The 18,145-nt window shown below is 53.1% G+C and overlaps 1 protein-coding gene across 2 annotated transcripts in view; it reads right to left on the bottom strand.

The window, feature by feature from the left end:
* Window positions 1-447: 447 nt before the first annotated feature.
* VANGL2 (VANGL planar cell polarity protein 2) overlaps window positions 448-18,145 on the bottom strand; it is a 30,111-nt gene continuing 12,413 nt past the window's right edge. The window contains exons 2-8 of one of the 2 annotated variants that reach the window (XM_021667350.2): window positions 12,723-12,983; window positions 12,448-12,568; window positions 9,409-10,016; window positions 8,479-8,615; window positions 7,846-7,981; window positions 4,780-5,011; window positions 448-3,977 (exon numbers count right to left, since the gene is read on the bottom strand). In XM_021667350.2, the coding sequence (XP_021523025.1) occupies window positions 3,717-3,977; window positions 4,780-5,011; window positions 7,846-7,981; window positions 8,479-8,615; window positions 9,409-10,016; window positions 12,448-12,568; window positions 12,723-12,793 (1,566 nt within the window). In that variant the 5' untranslated portion in view covers window positions 12,794-12,983 and the 3' untranslated portion in view covers window positions 448-3,716. The remainder of the gene's footprint in view (window positions 3,978-4,779; window positions 5,012-7,845; window positions 7,982-8,478; window positions 8,616-9,408; window positions 10,017-12,447; window positions 12,569-12,722; window positions 12,984-18,145) is intronic. The other variant, XM_021667351.2, reaches the window with a different exon arrangement.

Below are 18,145 nucleotides of genomic sequence, written 5' to 3'. Positions count from 1 at the left end.
TCTCAATGAAATGTGATGAACTGTCACCATGGACTGAAATCTCACCTATCCCCTGAAATTCCTATGGCACTTTCTGTTTTAGAAAGACGTTTTAGAAACCCACTCCTGCCCTAGAGGCCATCCAGCACAAGCTTACTCGGGAGGATGGACCTAGGAAGTCATCTTTCTTTTTTTATCCTGACAACTACACTGGGAAGTTGCTGAGTCCCCACATCCTTGTTTCTCTCTCTTTAGAATCAGGATTCGGAAAAAGCAATTTCCTTTTTCATTTTCCAATTTCTCTCCAACATACCCTGAGGGCCTACAGAGCAATGACAAGCTCACACTGCCCCCTCCTGCCCATCCACTCCCTAGCAAGAAGTATATATTCATTCTTCCCTGGCCCTCTTTTGCTCCTATTCCTGTAAAAAAAAAAAAAAAAAAAGAAAAGCAACAGAATGCCCCCACAAAAGTCAAATGTCTTTATTTTATATAAAAAAAATTTGTACAGTTTTAGTTCCTATGTTTAAGAAAAAAAACCCTAAAATTGCCATAATGTTTAGATCCACTGCAAACTGTAGAAACAAGCTTTTTATATATTAAAAAAAAATTTACATTTTACAATTTTCTACATGCATGCACAAGGTCTCAGCTCTGTAACCCCTCCCAAAAAAGAAAAAAAAAATCTAGATTCAACAGTGGAAAATTCTACATTTACAATCTCACTTGGAAGGGACTCAAAAAGCCCCCTTCCTTTTGCGCACAGAAGAACAAATCACAACAATCACACACCAGGACTGAATCCATCAGCAGATACTGCCCCGTGGGAAGGACAGAGGAGGGAGAAGACAGACAGACTGACAGACATCACAGAGGAGCAGGGGAGTTCACCTGGGACCAATGGAGAGGCGAAGCGCGAACCCTGGGAAAAAGACTGTCAGCTGAGAAAGTTCCGGAGAGTCCGACGTCTCACCACAGGTGTTGTATCAGGGTTTGCCGTTGGAATACTGAGTGGAGATGGGGAAGAGAAAAAGTTAAGGGCTGAAATGGAAGGGGAATGAAATGAAAAGATGAGAGACAAGAGGGAAATGAATGAGAAAAAACAAAGAGAGCACGAAGACTAGTTTAGCAGAAAGGGACCAATGGGGACAGTGGCAGAGTGGCGAGGTAGGTGAAGGACTGAGGCACAGTGACCTGGTGTGGAGCGAGGGCGGGCAAGCATTCCGAGGTGGTAAAGAGGAAGGCCTGCTAGGCACGGTGGGGATGAGCGAGGATGCCATGAGTCACACAAAAGAGAGTGCTGGAGAGGCCCAGCCATAGCAGCCCTATGGTGACGAGGGGGTAAGAGGTGGGCACACCCCCACAGCAGGAGAACGAGCAGATCCAGCGCATGGTGGGACAGACAGAGTGGGGAGACTGCGCAGGCGGACTGAGTCAGCCGCACACCCCACGGCAGTTCACAGCATGGAGACAACTTCCCACAGAGGAGAAGCAAAGGACAAACACGCAGCCATACATTTGACAATTCATCCTGACATTTTAAAAAACAACAATAATAATAATAATCAAAGAAGACAAAGATACCACAGTTCTGATGCAAAGGACCCAAATGCTACCATTCTCAGTCACAGCCCTTAGTGCTTAGAGAGAGAGTTGGAGGAAAAAATTATCATTATTATTTAGAAAACGGGAATGAAAAAAATCACAGTGATTAAAAACATGGCAGGATCTTAAAATAAACACTCACCAGCCCCTAACCTAGGGCAGCAACTAAGATCCCAAATCCTTTCCCTCACCCCAAACCCAACCTGCTCCTCAGACCACACCACACTCCATCCTGCCCACAAAGGCAATGACCCCCGTCACCATCCAGGCCCTGTTTTCCAGGATAGTGAGGTATTTATGTGACTCAGAAGGGACTCCTCTGACACCAGGTTTTTAAAGAGAAGAAAAGAGACAGACCCCCAGAACAGGACCCCCAGAACCCCCCCACACAGGCCTAACCCATAACCCCGGCCCCAGCCAGAGGCCCTGCCTAAATAAGCTCCACAACCCACCCCTTTGGGAACAAGGTAACATTGGCCGATGAGCCCCTCTCTAGCATGTGGTGGGTGAACAGGTAAACTTCTGCAGAAAGGTCAGCAGGAGAAACCCCAATCACTAGGCTCCGTCATTCCCAGGGCTGCCACTACACAGAGTCCCCGGGGATCTTATGCCAGGATGTGCTCTGCAAGGTAAGTAACAACGAGTCTTCCGGGGGAAAGAAGGGCCTATAAAGGGACACTGAGTTACTGAGAGGACTGGCCCGGTCATTCCAGCCATCAGAACGGTCCTCCATGTGGATCCTGGCTGGATGTATATGGGTACTCCCTAATTCTATTGTCCTTGGCAAAAATGTTTGAGTCAAAGGCTCCGATTTATATTGAAAATATTTATTAGAGGGCCAGCAAATTTTGCTCAAACTGAGATCTAAAATATCAAGAATTTGGATTTGGTGCCAAGACTATGGAAGCTAAAATGGGGTAAGGGGTGAAGTACCTACAAAAGGCAGTAATCCTGGTCCCTGACTGCAATACAGAGGGAGCCCAGAGCCCAGAGCCCAGAGAATCAGGCAGGGAGAGAAGGGGCGGGGACCCTGGAAGGCCAAGGAAAGGAGACCCCTGAGGCAAAGAACTGCACTTAAGGCAGGGGACAAGGAGGAGCTGCCGGCTCTTCCCCAAAAGAGATGAGGCAACAGGTCTCTGGAGTCGAGAGAAGACATCAGGACGGGGGTGGCTGGTGACAAAAATAAAAACATTCGTCTAAGACCACAGGGGCTGGGTCAGGGTCTGCAAGCCGCTAAGTCTGTACAGGAGTCTACATACCATCCTTCACTGGGGAGAGCGGGGACGAAGGTGAGGGTAGGGTCAGGGAGCAGGTCAGTGATGGGGTCCCTCCAAAACCTCAGGGATCTGTTCAGCCCTCCTCCTCAGGAGATGCCTAGGAAAGACACACTGGAAGAAAGGTACCTTCCCTGGTAAAAGTGATCACAGAGGGTTTCCACCTGTTTGCCTATGGTCAAGTGACCATACAAATCAAAACATGAGGCGGAGATTTCTGGGAAAAGGATGCGATCCTTCTTTGCTTTCAAGATGTGTGGAAGCAAATGCTCCTGGCAAGGAGATTCCTAACTGGAGCTGTGTGACAGGAGTATCCCTGGCTCACAACCCAGGGTTTGTTGTGGCTGGGGTAAGGGACAGGAGGGCCAGCTGCTGCCGTGGAGGAGTTTGGCACTGTGGCTCTCTGGAGTCACGTCCATGTGCCCCAGAGAAACCCTGTTAGGGTCACTGGAGAGAAATGCTACAAGAACTTGGGTTTGTGAGTAGGGGCTCGGGAGAGGAAGGTCCAATCACAGGGCCCTGTGCCCTTTCAGGAGAGAGTGTAGTCTGGGGAAAGACTAGGGGAAGAAGAGGGAGAGAGGCACTGATTCCTGCAGGCCTAGAGTAATACAAAAGTTACTGGGGGGTCCTTCCCAGGTGCTGTTGACAGCAGGATGGTCTCTCCAGGTTCACGTGGGGTAAAATAAGGAAGAGGTGAGGAGAGAAGGTGGGGGTAAGTTAATTCAAGTAAAAAAAGAACAAAAAACAAAAACAAGAGCAAGAAGAACGGTGGCAGGAATGTGGCTGGGCCTGAGAGCCAAGCCCCTCCCACCCCTCAGGAGCCCCCCAGAGTCTCCCACTGCCCCTGCTGTTGCACAGTCACACTGAGGTCTCAGACTGCAGCCTCATGACAAACTTGTGCGACTTGGGATCCACAAATTCCTCAGAGAGTTTGAAGAATGGGACCTTCTTGGTGCTGACCACCAGGCTAAAGTCCTGGCGTTTTAAGAGGAAAACGATGCCATCCTTGAGCCCGTTGGTCACAGGCTCCTCGCTCACCAGTGTCCACTGTTTGGCCAGCCAGCGTTCCTTGTGGTACTGGATGGTAGGCCCAGCCGCCAAGTATCGCTCCAAGAAGGCCTGAAGAGGAAAGAAGGGGCTGCATAAGAATCTCCGTCACCCACCCACTATCCGTCATCCTGTGGGACATAGTCTCCAATAGCAATAGGGGCATCCCTGAGCTCACTCTATGCATACGAACCAGAATGTCACAATGTTACAGTAGGAAGGGGCCTGAGATCATCTGCTTCAGACCCTCATTTTATAAATGAGGAAGCTGGAGTGCACGGGGGGTGTGCTCATCAGGTAGGACTCAGCTCGGCTCCCAGGACCCCCACCTTCTGCTCTTCTCCCTGCACCAGGCTGTGACCTGGGCAAGCCCTCCCTCATCCTTCCTTCCTTCCCACACAGCTTGTATGATTTGCGCCAAGCAGGTCTGCACCAGGAGGGAGCCAGAGGTGTTACCTGTTCACCAAGGGTAGCTCAGGGAAAGCAATTCTAGGAAGCTGGCAACAGAGCTGGGGGTGGGCAATGGCTCAAAATGAGCACAGAGCCAAGACCAGCTAGTGGAGGTGAAGAGGGTAATGGGGATAAAGATGGGCCTTTGGCTCTGGTAATTCCAGAGCCCTCATAGAGATGAGAACTAAGTCTCAGCCATCCCCAAAATGGTCCTGAAGACCCCCCTCCTCATCCACCTAAGGACTTCACCCCACGCAGATGGGGCAGATAGAATAGGAACGAGGGAGAGGATTATAAAAAGGAGGTGGAGAGGAGAGAGAAATGGGGTGGACAGTGAGGAAAGAAGTGAGAGAATAAGGGAAAACAAAGGTGGGAGAGAAGAGCTGGGGAAGGAGGAAGGATGCTGGCAGCAGGGCAGGCCCACCTTGGGCGTCATGTCGTGCGTGATGCAGAATTCAAGGTGCTGCAGGATGCTCTCCATGGTGTGGTAGGGCTGCTGCTTGGTGGTCCGAAGGTACTTCTGCATGGCTCGGGCCATGGATGCAAAGATGGCTTGGGCTGCCTCCCGGGGGTCCATCACCTCCCTGGGGTTCTTCTGCTCCTCTTCCTGCAGCCGCTTAATGTGAGTAAAGGCCTCCTCCACCGCCACTACAAGCCTAGGGGACAGGAGGAGTCTGGGCCAGATGCCCACCTCTCGTTTCCCTCACCCACCCCTCTCCCCTAGCTCCAACACTCCATCAGCCTGAATGAAGTCAGGCCCTTGTGCTCACCCAAAGCAACACAAAGCCAGGGACAATAGCACCTTTCTCCACTGGGAACAGGAAATAGCCACAGAGCTCAGTGGGCCCAGCCCAGGGACTCAGAGGGCAAATCTAGTGTCAAACCCAGAGAGACAACTAGGAACTGTGCTATGGGAAAGACCAAGCATTCCATCAAACTGTAAGGAAAACCTCCTTCAATAAGACCCCCAAATCATACTTCATTGGGTCAATAATTCGTAGACGTGATTACATCAAAATGACAGATTTCTATTCAACCGTGATAGCATGGACAACATTAACTGACATCTGATGAAGTTGGGGGAATTATACATATCTAGAACCCACAAGGGATTCATAGCTAGAACACGCAAAAAAATTGCTACAATTTCTGTCAAGAAAAAGGTAGGAAACCTAGAGAAAATAGGGCAAGGGAGATGGACGGAAAATTCACAAGAGGGCTGACAGGCTAAAAAATATACAAAGTAGTTACTGGCTAGCAATTAGAGAGATGCAAATGAAAATATTAATAAGATCCTACTTATCCATCAAAATGGAAAAATGAAGATAACTATAATCCAAATATTGGATAGGATGTTGGGAGTATTCCATGAACTACTGTGCAGCAAAAAGATTCAACAAACTAGATGTACAGACAACATGGACGAATCTCAAATACACGGTGTTAAGGAGGAAGCAGGAAAAAGAGGTCTGTTTACACTAAAAGCATACAGATGGCCAGGCGTGGTGGCTCATGCCTGTAATCCCAGCACTTCGGGAGGGCAAGATGGGCAGATCACCTGAGGTTAGGAGTTCGAGACCAGCCTGGCCAATATGGTGAAACTCCACTTCTACTAAAAATGCAAAAATTAGCTGGGCATGGTGGTACCCATCTGTAATCCCAGCTACTGGGGAGGCTGAGGCAGGAGAATCACTTGAATCCAGAAGGCGGAGGTTGCAGTGAGTGAGATCGTGCCACTTCACTCCAGCCTGGGCAGCAGAGCAAGGCTCCATCTCAAAAAAAAAAAAAGCATACCGACACACACACACCAACACCAACAAAGATGACTACACTAAGATTAACTTTGCACAAGGATACATATAGGTTTTAAGGAAATCAAACACACTCAACTGGATGCCTCAAATGTGGGGCTGGAGTGAAAGGAGAAACTGGAGGAAAAGAGAAAACAGAATAAAGAACCATGAGGAACCCTATAATGACAACATGTTAGAAGCTGAAAAGAGCAATTCACGCAATTCTCTGCACTTCGAGTCCAAAAACCAAACCGAAACCCCCCTGGCCTAAGAGCAGGACCAGCCTCAAGTGACAGCAGGAAGAAAGTGAGGCCTGCAGCCTAATGTGCAGGAACCCAGGAGACCGGGAACTTCAGTCATTTCCAACGGGATTCTGGGTACGCAGCTGTGGATCTGTGTATGTCTATCATTTCTTTATTTATTCTCTTGCTTCCCCTACATTTCTCAGTCAATTCCTTTTGAAAAGATCCTTTTATCTCAGGTAAACAAAGAAGAACATTTGCTCCTGGTTACAAGCAACATAATGGGGAAAGGAAAGAGTTCTCTATGTGCCAAAAATGGTGGTGACAGCACAGGAGATTCAATGACCCTAGTCAGGGCAGAAGGTAAAGGGGTAGGGACACCGCTGGTTTCCTTCCCATGAGGGCCATTTCCAAGACAGCTAGAGATAGGCTGGAATGCCGCAGAAATGGAGTTGGTGATCTTTGTTCTACTACAGGGGATGCCAGCCTCGTATGAGAACAGGGTAAGGGCTACCTCTTGCCCTTGAAGCCTGGAGATCATGTGGAAGATGGGGCAGAGGGCAGGTGCATGGTCAAGCCCTGAGGCACTCTGCTCCTCCCTCAGGGAACTCCCGACAGACCAAGACGGGACCCGGCAGAGTAGGCATCAGGTAAGATTCTTCAGGGTTGACTACATCCACATAATAATATGAACGGGGAAAGGAAGAAGCGAGGATGGCATTTAAGAATTTATCAAAATGTAGGCACTAGAACCTCATGTTTTGACGGCAACAAAAGTACCATCTGGTGAGTGCCCTCAAGATCTACTGGCAGGAAGGCTAGTCCAGCCTGAGTCCCTGCTGTTGCAGGTAAAGCTCACATCGCTTTATTGGGTCCCTACCCCACGATGGTAGGCAGAATTCAAAGATACCCCCCACTTCTACCAGACTCCCATCCCCTCATTAGACAACAATCTTAGTACGTTTTGCAAATGTAATTAATGTGCCAAGTCAGTGGCCTCCAAACAAGACTGTCCTGTTGGGCCTGATCTAACATGAGCTCTTTAAAATCAGAGTTACCTCCAGCTGGTGGCAGAAGTCAGAGACCTCTTTCTGCTGGGAAAAAAAGTGCACTGCCATCATATAAACTGCCTATGAGGCCATGTGACAAGGAACTGAATTTTCCCCACAATGATGAGCTTGAAAGAGAAAGCATAGGCTCAGATGAGAGTCCTCTTGATTTCAGCCTCAGCCAGCCTGCACCTGACCCATGGAACTGGGAGATAATAAATGTGTGCTATTTCACAGCTGCTAAGTTTATGGTAATCTGTTAGGGCAGCAATGGAAAACAAATTCACACCCCCCACTCACGTCATCATTGCTCTATATTTCCAGCAGTTACAGAAGTTCCGTGGTCTTCCTCTCCCAGTTCACCCCAAAGCACCTCTCCTCCTCCTCTTCGCCCCCAGGGACCCACCTGGCCCTCCTCTTGCGCACCCTTCGCTCATGCTCAGCCTCCTCGTAGTAGTACTCATTGTGACTGTTGTCCCGCCTCCGAGCTGCCGCTGCGATCACAGCCCGAGACTGGCCAGTGGAGTTGTTGGTGCTGTTTTCTGCCCAGGAACAGGATAGAGGGGATGGTCACATCAGAGTGTGGCCTTTCTTCCCACTCCAGGAGCTCTGGAGACAGCAGCCTGGCTTGTCCAGAAGAAGCTGTTCCCACCACCCAGCAACACCTCTCAATCCCAACCCTCCTGGCCACCTCTGGGAGAGGCCACAGGAAAGCAACAGTGAAGGCACTGGGAGCGCAGGAGTCCTGCGGGTGTTCCTCCCCAGTGCGGGAGGTTCCGCAGCTCCGAGAGCCGAAAGGCTCAGACCAGGGCTGATGAGAGACACAGAGGAGCCAGATCGGGGATACGCCATAGCATAAAGCAACAGCAGATAGGATGAGCTGCTAAGATCAGCCACCTAGAGTCGAGGGAAGTGACTGAACAGAAGCAGCTGGAACACAGGCTAAGGAAAGGGAAAAGCAAGGGACAAAGAGAGAGGTGGTAACTTGGAGTCCTGCTTGGGAAGAGACAGGGAAGGGCAGAGGAGCAGGGCTGCTCACCCTCTCCGAGGGAATACACCTTGAAGCCAGACACTTTCTTGGCCAAGACGGACTTGGGCAGGTTGAGGAGGGCAGGGTTGTAGACAGGGAAGTCATGGTAATACTTCTCCAGGATCCACACTGCCACGCGCTGGATGCTGTGGGGGAGACAGCAGGAGGGGGCAGGAGAAGGGACAGACAAGGGGCAAGGGGGAAGGGACACATTAGGGCAGGTTGGCAGGGCAGGAGAGGATGCAGGACGGGGACAAGCTGCTTCCAAGAAGGCTGGCTCCGGGCCTGAGGTCTACTTACCAGGCTCCCAAGCCTTTCCCAGGGCTGGGCCTGCTAGTCCCTCCCTGCTGTGCCGAAGCCCAGCAGAGAAAGGGCATTGGGTCTGGGTCCCCAGCCAACTGTCACCTCATTCCCATCCAGCATTCCCCCAAGATTCTCTACAGGACCCAGAACGTGCCGCTGACACTCTGTGCGGCCTCGAGGGGTAGCTTGTGTACTGGGAGCTGAAGAATTCTCCTTATCTCTTTCTCTGGGGGTCCCTCCTCTGGCCAGGTCACTTCACAGGCCACTCTCTAAGTGCTCACAAGAAGCTGTGCCTCCCGGAAAGGACTAGAAAAGGGATTTCAAAAAGCCCCTGTTTGTGACCCCCCCCAATATCTCTTCCCTTTGGTATATCCCCCTCTAATATTCCCTACCTCTACATGCCTGCTCATTCCCAACTCATAACTCCTAACTGATCTTGCCCCACCACTGTGAACCTGCCCATGAAGCAGCAAACGTTGGTGAAAACCTACTTGGTGCAAAGTACGCAACTCCCTCCCCAACAGCCCTCCAAGCCCATCACCTCCAGCCCACCATCGCACCCTCCCACCCTAGCAGTCACTCCACATCCTCCCCTGCCCTTTCCCTCCCAACCCTTCTCCAGCCATGGACTAGTACCTGAGGTGGCCAACGTTGTAGAAGCGGCTGGCACCATCGGTGGAGCGCACGACCTTAAGGGTGAACTGAGGCTGGAGCTGGCGCAGCTCCAGCAGGACCACGGCCAGGTAGTGCACGAAAAGGAGGGCGTCCACTAGCGACACGGCGAACTGCACCACGCCCTGGTAGCTGCGCTCCCGGGCATCCAGGATGCGCACACCGTAGAAGAGCCAGTAGGAGACCACGAGCAGGAAGACCAGCACCATGAGCAGGGCACGCAGCACGAAGACGCGGGGCAGCGAGGCCTTGGGCCGGCGGAAGAACAGAGCCCAGCTGCCCAGCAGCAGGATGAGCAGCTTGAAGGCCACGGAGATGAAGAGGCCCTCGCAGGCTGTCCCGCAGGGCTCCAGCTCCTCCCGCCACAGCAGTGGGGGCAGCAGCAGGAAGGCCAGCGGCGTGAGGAAAGAAAGCAGCGCCAGGGTGGCCCCCACCGCCACACCCAGGTGACGGGAGCAGTCCAGCGGGACGCTGTCCTCCATGTCCTTGGCGATTCGCGTGAGGTCATCATGGGAGATGCTGTGCTCCGAGGTGCCCGTTACCACTGTGGTTGTTTCCCCCCAGTTGTCATCCTACGGGCAGAAGGGGGCCGGCCACACAATGAGGAGGAAAGGATGAGAAGAGGAAGAGGCGGGGAACAGGAGAGAGGGTGAGGGGAAAGGAGAAGGCAGAAAGAAGAGAGAGTAATCAACAAATATGCAACCATCGGAAGTATGTACTGAGCTCCACTGCGTGCCGAAGTCTGGCTTCTGCAGATAGTCAAGTCCAAGACCCGAGCCCTCGGGGAGCTGGACACTGGTCAGTGAGAGAGGAAAAACCACGCATGCAGCAATGACCCTCAGAGCAGACAGCACGGGACATCTGGAGGAGCTGTCAGGCAATGACTAGGATCCAAGGGCAAACTCGCCAAGCAAAGCAGGCAGGCTTCCAGAAACGGGGGGACCTGAGCTGATCCTTGGGGCAGGGAGCAGGAAGACGTTCCCAATCCCAGATGCACACATTAGAATCACTTAGGGAGGTTGGAAAATAATGTTAATTATTGGAGAGTGTGATCTGCTTTAAAAAAAAAAAGCTCCCCAGATGATTCTAGTGGTCATCCAAGATTGAGAATTGCTGAGCCTAATTCTCTCTAAGGACTGGCTACTCAAAATGTGATCTATGGACCAACAGTGTGGCCATCACCCGGAAGCTTGTTAGAAAGGCGGAATCTCAGGCCCACCGCACATAACCAGAATCTGCATTTTAACAAGATCCACATGAATCACTCACACATTAACATTAATTCTAGAAGTCCTATCTAACTTCCTTCCAGCATGCCATGATTTCGGCAGAAGCTAGAGGAGGAGCCTTTGGGGCAGGAATGGCATGAACTGAGGCAGCCAAGCACTATGAGAGCAGAGGATCCACGTGCAGCAGCACGGCAAGGTGCAACCGGGAAGGTGAGGCAGACAGCAGCCAGGTGGGGCTTGTGCAGGTCACGCTGCAGTGCGGGGCTAAGCATAAGCACCTATTCTCCAGGCACGGAGAGCTACCGCAGGTTTCCAACTAAGGGAGTAACCTGGCCAAAGTAGCACAGAGAAGACCCCAGGGGTAAAGGGGTGAAGGTGAAGGACACTGTGCAGACTCAGGGCCACTCTAGGTCTCTGGTCTGCAAGGCCACCTCTGCTGAGCCATCTGAATGTCCACAGCACAGAGGCTGCCTGTCCCTGGAGGCAAGAAGGTGGCCAGGCTGAGGTCCCCAGGTGCCCCGTAAGTGTGGTCTAAGTGTTCTGCTCAAGCTGTTTCTCTGCAGTGGCTGGAGGCCATCCCACAGAGGAGTCACAAGACCACCAGAGGCCTTCAGCGCCCACACCCTTCACTCTGGGACAGCCTGGGGATACGGAGTCACATCCTGACACCCAGGACATTCAGGCTACAGGACTGAGGCAGCCCGGCAGCACCAGTGATTAGGGAGGTTGAGGAACCTCCTCTCCACGGGATGGGTAATGAGTCTAATGTGAAGATAGAAGGTGGATGCACTGACTGCTTTCAGCTCAAGGCCCTGGGTCTGCTCCCCGCCCTCTGACCCCCAGACATACTGCCCACTCCCTCCAAGGACCAACGACTTGGATCTCCTCCCCAGGAGCAGATGAGCTGGTCACGTCTCAGGGTCACGTCTCAGGGTCACTTCAAGAACTCAGGAGGCCAGGCCAGGCCAGGCCCCAGGGAGAAGGGATTGGGAGAGAGGGGAAAAGGACGTTTCCTTCAGGTATTGACCTGTTCCCAAGGCCCAGGAACTCCCAATGTCAGTCACAGAGCTTTCTTCTGAGGAAAAAGGATCTGGGAGTCTCCAGCCCCAAAGATGCTCCCAAGAGGAATGAGACTTGGTCAACCTCAGTGTCATCACCTCAAATCCTGCCTCTGCCCTATTCCAGGACTGTGCTCTGCCCACTGTCCACCCTACCAGGTGAACACAGCACGTGACAGGTTAGAACAGAAAACCTTCTCACCCCTGTCCTGGAGAACTCTCTCCCGGGATCCGTGCTCCATCCCTCAGCCTCACCTCTTCTCCCTCCTGCTTTCTCCATTTACTCTTCCCATACTCCTTCCCCAAGACCCAGGTAACGCCATTCTACAGGCTGACACCAGAGGGCACAGAGTGCCCACACCTCGAGGCTCCAGGAAAGCTCGGCTTTGCCCACATACACCTCAGGCCTAGCCACCACCACCGCTCTCCTGCTCCAGACTCCCAGTGGGCCTGACTGGCTGGCTGCAGTCAGGGTCACCCCCGACTCTCTGGAGATAAGGAGAAGCTGCTGTTTCCAGAGGAATCTCTATACTGAAATTCCTGAAGGTCCTACCTTAAGACACTAAGCCAAACTAAGTATAACACAAGCCACACTCCCCGATGTGGCGGCTGTCTGAGACCAGGTTTCCAAGCCCTTCCCTGCTCCATGGAGCCTCCAGCTCCTCAGGAGCACCCTGAATATGCCTGGTCTGGACCACCGCATCCCCAGTGCTCACCCGCTCATCCCCTCGTGTGGATTCATTGTCCAGCAGGGGCTCCCCGGGAGCCTGGATTGTCACCGACTTGTCCCCTCGACTCCCATCTCGACTCTTAGAGCGGTGTCGGTCCCGGCGGTCCCTGCGGCGGGGAGCCAGAAGAGGCACAGAAAGTCCAGTGCTGGACCTGGGTCTTCTGGGCAGCCACCCCACCCCACCACCCCTGCACATGCCCACCTCTTAACAGCCTCCCGACCCTCCCTCTGCCACCCACGTCACCCTGCATGCCTGCCCACCTGTGCTTGCGGGAGCTGCGGGAGTGGCCCGACTTGTAGGAGTATCCCGAGTACTGGGACTCCGTGTCCATGGCGTCTGAACGCCGCGCCTTGTAGCGCTCCAGGGCCGCAGGCTGGGGCCTCTTGGGGGGCCCCACAGCCACCTCCTTCAGCACCGGCTTCTTCAGGCCAAGAGGCACCTTCAGGAAGTCAACTGTCACCCTGAGGGACTCTATTTTGCTGGACGGGTGGGCTTGTCTCAGAGAAAATCCAGCGACGCTCCTGGTGGGAGGAAGAAGCTGGTTAGAGGTGCCTCGAGCTCCCTATGGGATCAGGGCAGAGGAAGACGGTCCCCACACGACAGCCACAGGAGGCTCAGATGAGCCCCGCCATGGCCTAAGAATATCTCCGCCCAGGCTCCTGCTGTCCACTGGGCCCAGTTCCTCCTGCCCTGCTCTAGAAAGAGCCCTGCCGGGCTGTGCCAAGGACTCAGGCGTGGGAGGAAGATGGCCAGCAAAGGCTCCTAGGGCAGTAAGGCCCACCCAGAACGACCCAAACCCGAGCCCTCTGGAAGGGAGGGGCAGGGTATTGCTTCCCTATTCGCAGCCAGGAAAAGCGAGGCGTGAAGAGGGCAGGCTCTTGCCAGGCCAACAGGCTACAACAGTGGAGACCTCAGAGAGCAGAAGGGAGCTGGCTTCTGTCCAGAGGCTATCCAAGGCCTCTCCTCCACATGCCACACCTCCTCCCCTCACTCATACTTCCTGAGTGTGCCACAGCGGGCTGCTTCCCTTGGCACCATCTCCCCAGCATCTACTTCAAACACACCCAGGGTTACAGTAAGATCAGGTTGGCAGCTTCCTTGAGACTGTGTGTGTGTGTGCGCGTGTGTGTGTGCAAGCACCCACACATATGCATACCCCCGGGTGGGGGAGAGGGGTGAAAACTATAGATAATATGGTGGGAGGTGGGCGGAGAAGACAAGTTTCTACTTGCCTAAGTTCTGAAATAGGCAAGACACAAGTTTATCTGCCTACTTGCAGGCTGATCTTTCAACCATACCTTCTGATTCTGCAGAAGAGAATGACCTCTCCCCTCTCTAACTCCCACCCAAATCCTGCTCTTTCTTCAGAGCCCAGTTCCACCCCTCACAGGAGCCCCCACCTACTCTAGAACCCAATGTTATCTTCCCCTCTGAGCCAGACTCCACTAACAGTCCCCACGAGGCACTGAGCCACCGACAGTCCTCATCGGACAGTGAGCCACCAACAGTCCCCACGAGGCACTGAGCCACCGACAGTCCTCATCGGACACTGAGCCACCAACAGTCCTCACCGGGTGAGCCACCGACAGTCCTCACAGGGCACTGAGCCACCGACAGTCCTCACCGGACACTGAGCCACCGACAGTCCTCACGAGGCACTGAACCACCGACAGTCCTCACCGGACACTGAGCCACCGACAGTCCTCACGAGGCACTGAGCCACCGACAGTCCTCATCGGACACTGAGCCACCAACAGTTCTCACCGGGTGAGCCACCGACAGTCCTCACGGGGCACTGAGCCACCGACAGTCCTCACCGGACACTGAGCCACCGACAGTCCTCACGAGGCACTGAACCACCGACAGTCCTCACGGGGCACTGAGCCACCGACAGTCCTCACGGGGCACTGAGCCACCGACAGTCCTCACCGGACACTGAGTCACCGACAGTCCTCACCGGGTGAGCCACCGACAGTCCTCACGGGGCACTGAGCCACCGACAGTCCTCACGAGGCACTGAGCCACCGACAGTCCTCACCGGACACTGAGCCACCGACAGTCCTCACCGGGCACTGAGCCACCGACAGTCCTCACCGGACACTGAGCCACCGACAGTCCCCACGGGGCACTGAGCCACCGACAGTCCCCACGGGGCACTGAGCCGCCGACAGTCCTCATCGGGCACTGAGCCACCGACAGTCCCCACGAGGCACTGAGCCACCGACAGTCCCCACGAGGCACTGAGCCACCGACAGTCCTCACGAGGCACTGAGCCACCAACAGTCCTCATCGGACACTGAGCCACCAACAGTCCTCACCGGGTGAGCCACCGACAGTCCTCACGGGGCACTGAGCCACCGACAGTCCTCACCGGACACTGAGCCACCGACAGTCCTCATCGGACACTGAGCCACCGACAGTCCTCACCGGGTGAGCCACCGACAGTCCTCACGGGGCACTGAGCCACCGACAGTCCTCACCGGACACTGAGTCACCGACAGTCCTCATCGGACACTGAGCCACCGACAGTCCTCACCGGGCACTGAGCCACCGACAGTCCTCACCGGACACTGAGCCACCGACAGTCCTCATGGGGCACTGAGCCACCGACAGTCCTCACCGGACACTGAGCCACCAACAGTCCTCACAGGGCACTGAGCCATGGACAGTCCTCACCGGACACCGAGCCACCGACAGTCCTCACGAGGCACCGAGCCACCAACAGTCCTCACAGGGCACTGAGCCACCGACAGTCCTCACCGGACACTGAGCCACCGACAGTCCTCATCGGACACTGAGCCACCGACAGTCCTCACCGGGTGAGCCACCGACAGTCCTCATGGGGCACTGAGCCACCGACAGTCCTCACCGGACACTGAGCCACCAACAGTCCTCACAGGGCACTGAGCCATGGACAGTCCTCACCGGACACCGAGCCACCGACAGTCCTCACGAGGCACCGAGCCACCAACAGTCCTCACAGGGCACTGAGCCACCGACAGTCCTCACCGGACACTGAGCCACCGACAGTCCTCACCGGACACTGAGCCACCGACAGTCCTCACCGGACACTGAGCCGCCGACAGTCCTCACAGGGCACTGAGCCACCAATAGTCCTCACTGGGCACCGAACACTTACTTGCTACCGTCAGTCATTATGTCACCAAATCTTGTTTGCACACCTTCTATGAACCATGCATTCTGCTAGGTGTAAGGTGGTGTGACTGACCCTGAGTTCACAGTCTAGCAGGGAAGGGCCACACCAAACAGGCAAGCAGATAAATATAAACGACCAGTTGCAGACATGATGGAAGGGTGAACAGGAAACCCAGAGACACCACGTGGAGTAAGAGCTACTTTAAATTGAGCGGTTCTAGAAAGTCCCTGAGAAAATGACACCTCAGCAGGGGCCTGAAGAAACAGGAATTAACCACGCAGAGAGTGCAGGAAAAAGCCCACGGAGCACAAGAATCACATGTGTGAAGGCCAAAGGCAGGAAAGAGCTTGTTGTATTTAAAGAACCAAAACAGGCCAGCGGGCCCAGAGTTGAGGAAGAGTGTGGGCACTAGGAGGTAGCTCTACAGAGACAGCCAGGGACCAGGTGAAGAGCCTGAGCTTCATTTTATTCTAAGGCCACGGGAAAACTTGGAAGGATTTTAGCTATGCAGATACGGATTGAAAAGAGGGATAAGCAGAAACAGGGAGAGCAGTGAGGGGGCGACGGCAGTGGTGCAGGCTCGACTAAGGGTAGAGCCACAGAAGAGTGAGTCACTGTCACGTCTGAGACCTATGTGGTGGTCAAATCAATAGCACCTAATGAGCGGGAAAGGAGTGTCAAGAATCACTGGCCTGAGCGAGGCAGCAGATGGCAGCGCCATCAGTAGGGTAGGGAAGACTGGGAAAGCAGAAGCCTTGTGAGGGAAGACAATTAGCTCAGTTTCCAGCCTGCTAAGTTCATGGCCACGCGATAGTAGGGAGCCAGGTGTCAGAGGAGCCAGACTCGGAGAGTCTGAGCTGTAGGTACCGGGGGTGTGAAAAGCCATGGGGATGGATGGGATCACCTAGGGAGAGGACTACATAAGGACATAAAGGACCCAATATGTACACATGTCCTGAGGAAAAGGAGCAGGCAAAGGGGATGAGAAGGCGAGAGGAGGAGGGCAGCCAGAACAGTGGAGTCTCAAGGCAGCCAGGAATTTAAGAGTGTTTTGAGGTCAGAATTAAGTCAACCAGGTCCAATGCTGCAGAGAGGTTGATTACGTTAAAAACTAAAATGGGGTTGGACATGGTGGCTCATGCCTGTAATCCCAGCACTTTGGGAGGCCGAGGTGGGTGGGTCACGAGATCGGGAGTTCAAGACCAGCCTGGCCAAGATGGTGAAACCCTGTCTCTACAAAATATACAAAATTAGCCAGGTGTGGTGGCAGGCGCCTGTAATCCCTGCTACTTGGGAGGCTGAAGCAGAGAATTGCTTGAACCCGGGAGGCAGAGGTTGGAGTGAGCCGAGATCACGCCACTGTACTCCAGCCTGGGCGACAGAGCAAGACTTCATCTATAAAGAAAAAAGAACTAAAGTGGATTTTGCTTTGTATAGTTACCTTTATTCCAACTACTCTAAACCATTAGTAATTTGAGAATAAGCAATATGATTGACACATATTTATATCCATCTCCCCTCCCATGGGCGCAGAGCAAGGAACTGATAGCAACCTAGTAAATTAACACAGTCATGCCTCGCTTAGCCACAGGAATACTCACTGAGAACTGTGTCATTAGGCAACTGCATCCTGGGAACACCTGCACAAGCCTTGACGGTATTGCCTGCTACATACATATCCTATATGGCATAGCCTATTGCTCCCAGGCCACAAATCTGTACAGCATGTTGCTGTACTGAACACTGTAGCCAACTGTAACACACCGGTAAGTACTTGTGTATCTAAACATAGAAAAAGTACAGTAAAAATACAATAGTATAATTTTATGGGACCACCATCATATATGCAGTCCATCATTGGCCAAAACAACCATGACTGTATGCCTCTCTGGCTCTCAGGGAAACTACAATGACTGTAGGGAGACGAAATCAATGTGAAATCTATTCATTCATCCTCTTAGAGTTCTATAGAGGCAGTCCTCCATAGGATTAGTTATATTTGTCAGTATCCCAGTGTCAAAGCACATGTGTGATAAGGACACACTTAGATGACAGAGACATAATACCTTAACCCAATCATAAGCCTTTCCACAAACCTTTGCAACAAAAACGACCCTTATTTATCCCCCTACCCGAAGAACACGTGTTGGGTTCATCTACCCGCTCCCCTGAGGGCCTATTCCTCCATATAGTTAGGCATCTCACCTGCATTTCTCTCGATGTGGTTCCAGCCTATTCTTTCTAGTCCTCTTAAAAACTAAATTTTGTCAGGAGGCTCAAAGACTACAAGTGGGTCACAGAGTGACATGGCGGTAGAGAAGGGGGTGGAGAAGTAAACAGCTGCCACAGACCAGCGTCTAGACACACACACTGAATCCCAGGCTGTCCATCTCCTCATCCTCCTGAATACCCACCATCTGCCAAAGCCGACGGCCAGAAGAGCCAAGATCTGGGTTCGAAACCTAACTCTTCCGCAGACTAGCTGTGTGACCATGTGCAAGTTACTAACGCATCTGTGCTTACAGC

This window comes from Aotus nancymaae, unplaced genomic scaffold, assembly GCF_030222135.1.
Source record: "Aotus nancymaae isolate 86718 unplaced genomic scaffold, 86718_ANA_hifiasm-v0.15.2.pri h1tg000108l, whole genome shotgun sequence".
Taxonomy (NCBI): Eukaryota; Metazoa; Chordata; class Mammalia; order Primates; family Aotidae; genus Aotus; species Aotus nancymaae.
Note: the sequence above shows the minus strand (reverse complement) of the source record. Positions and strands in the feature narration are given on the sequence as shown.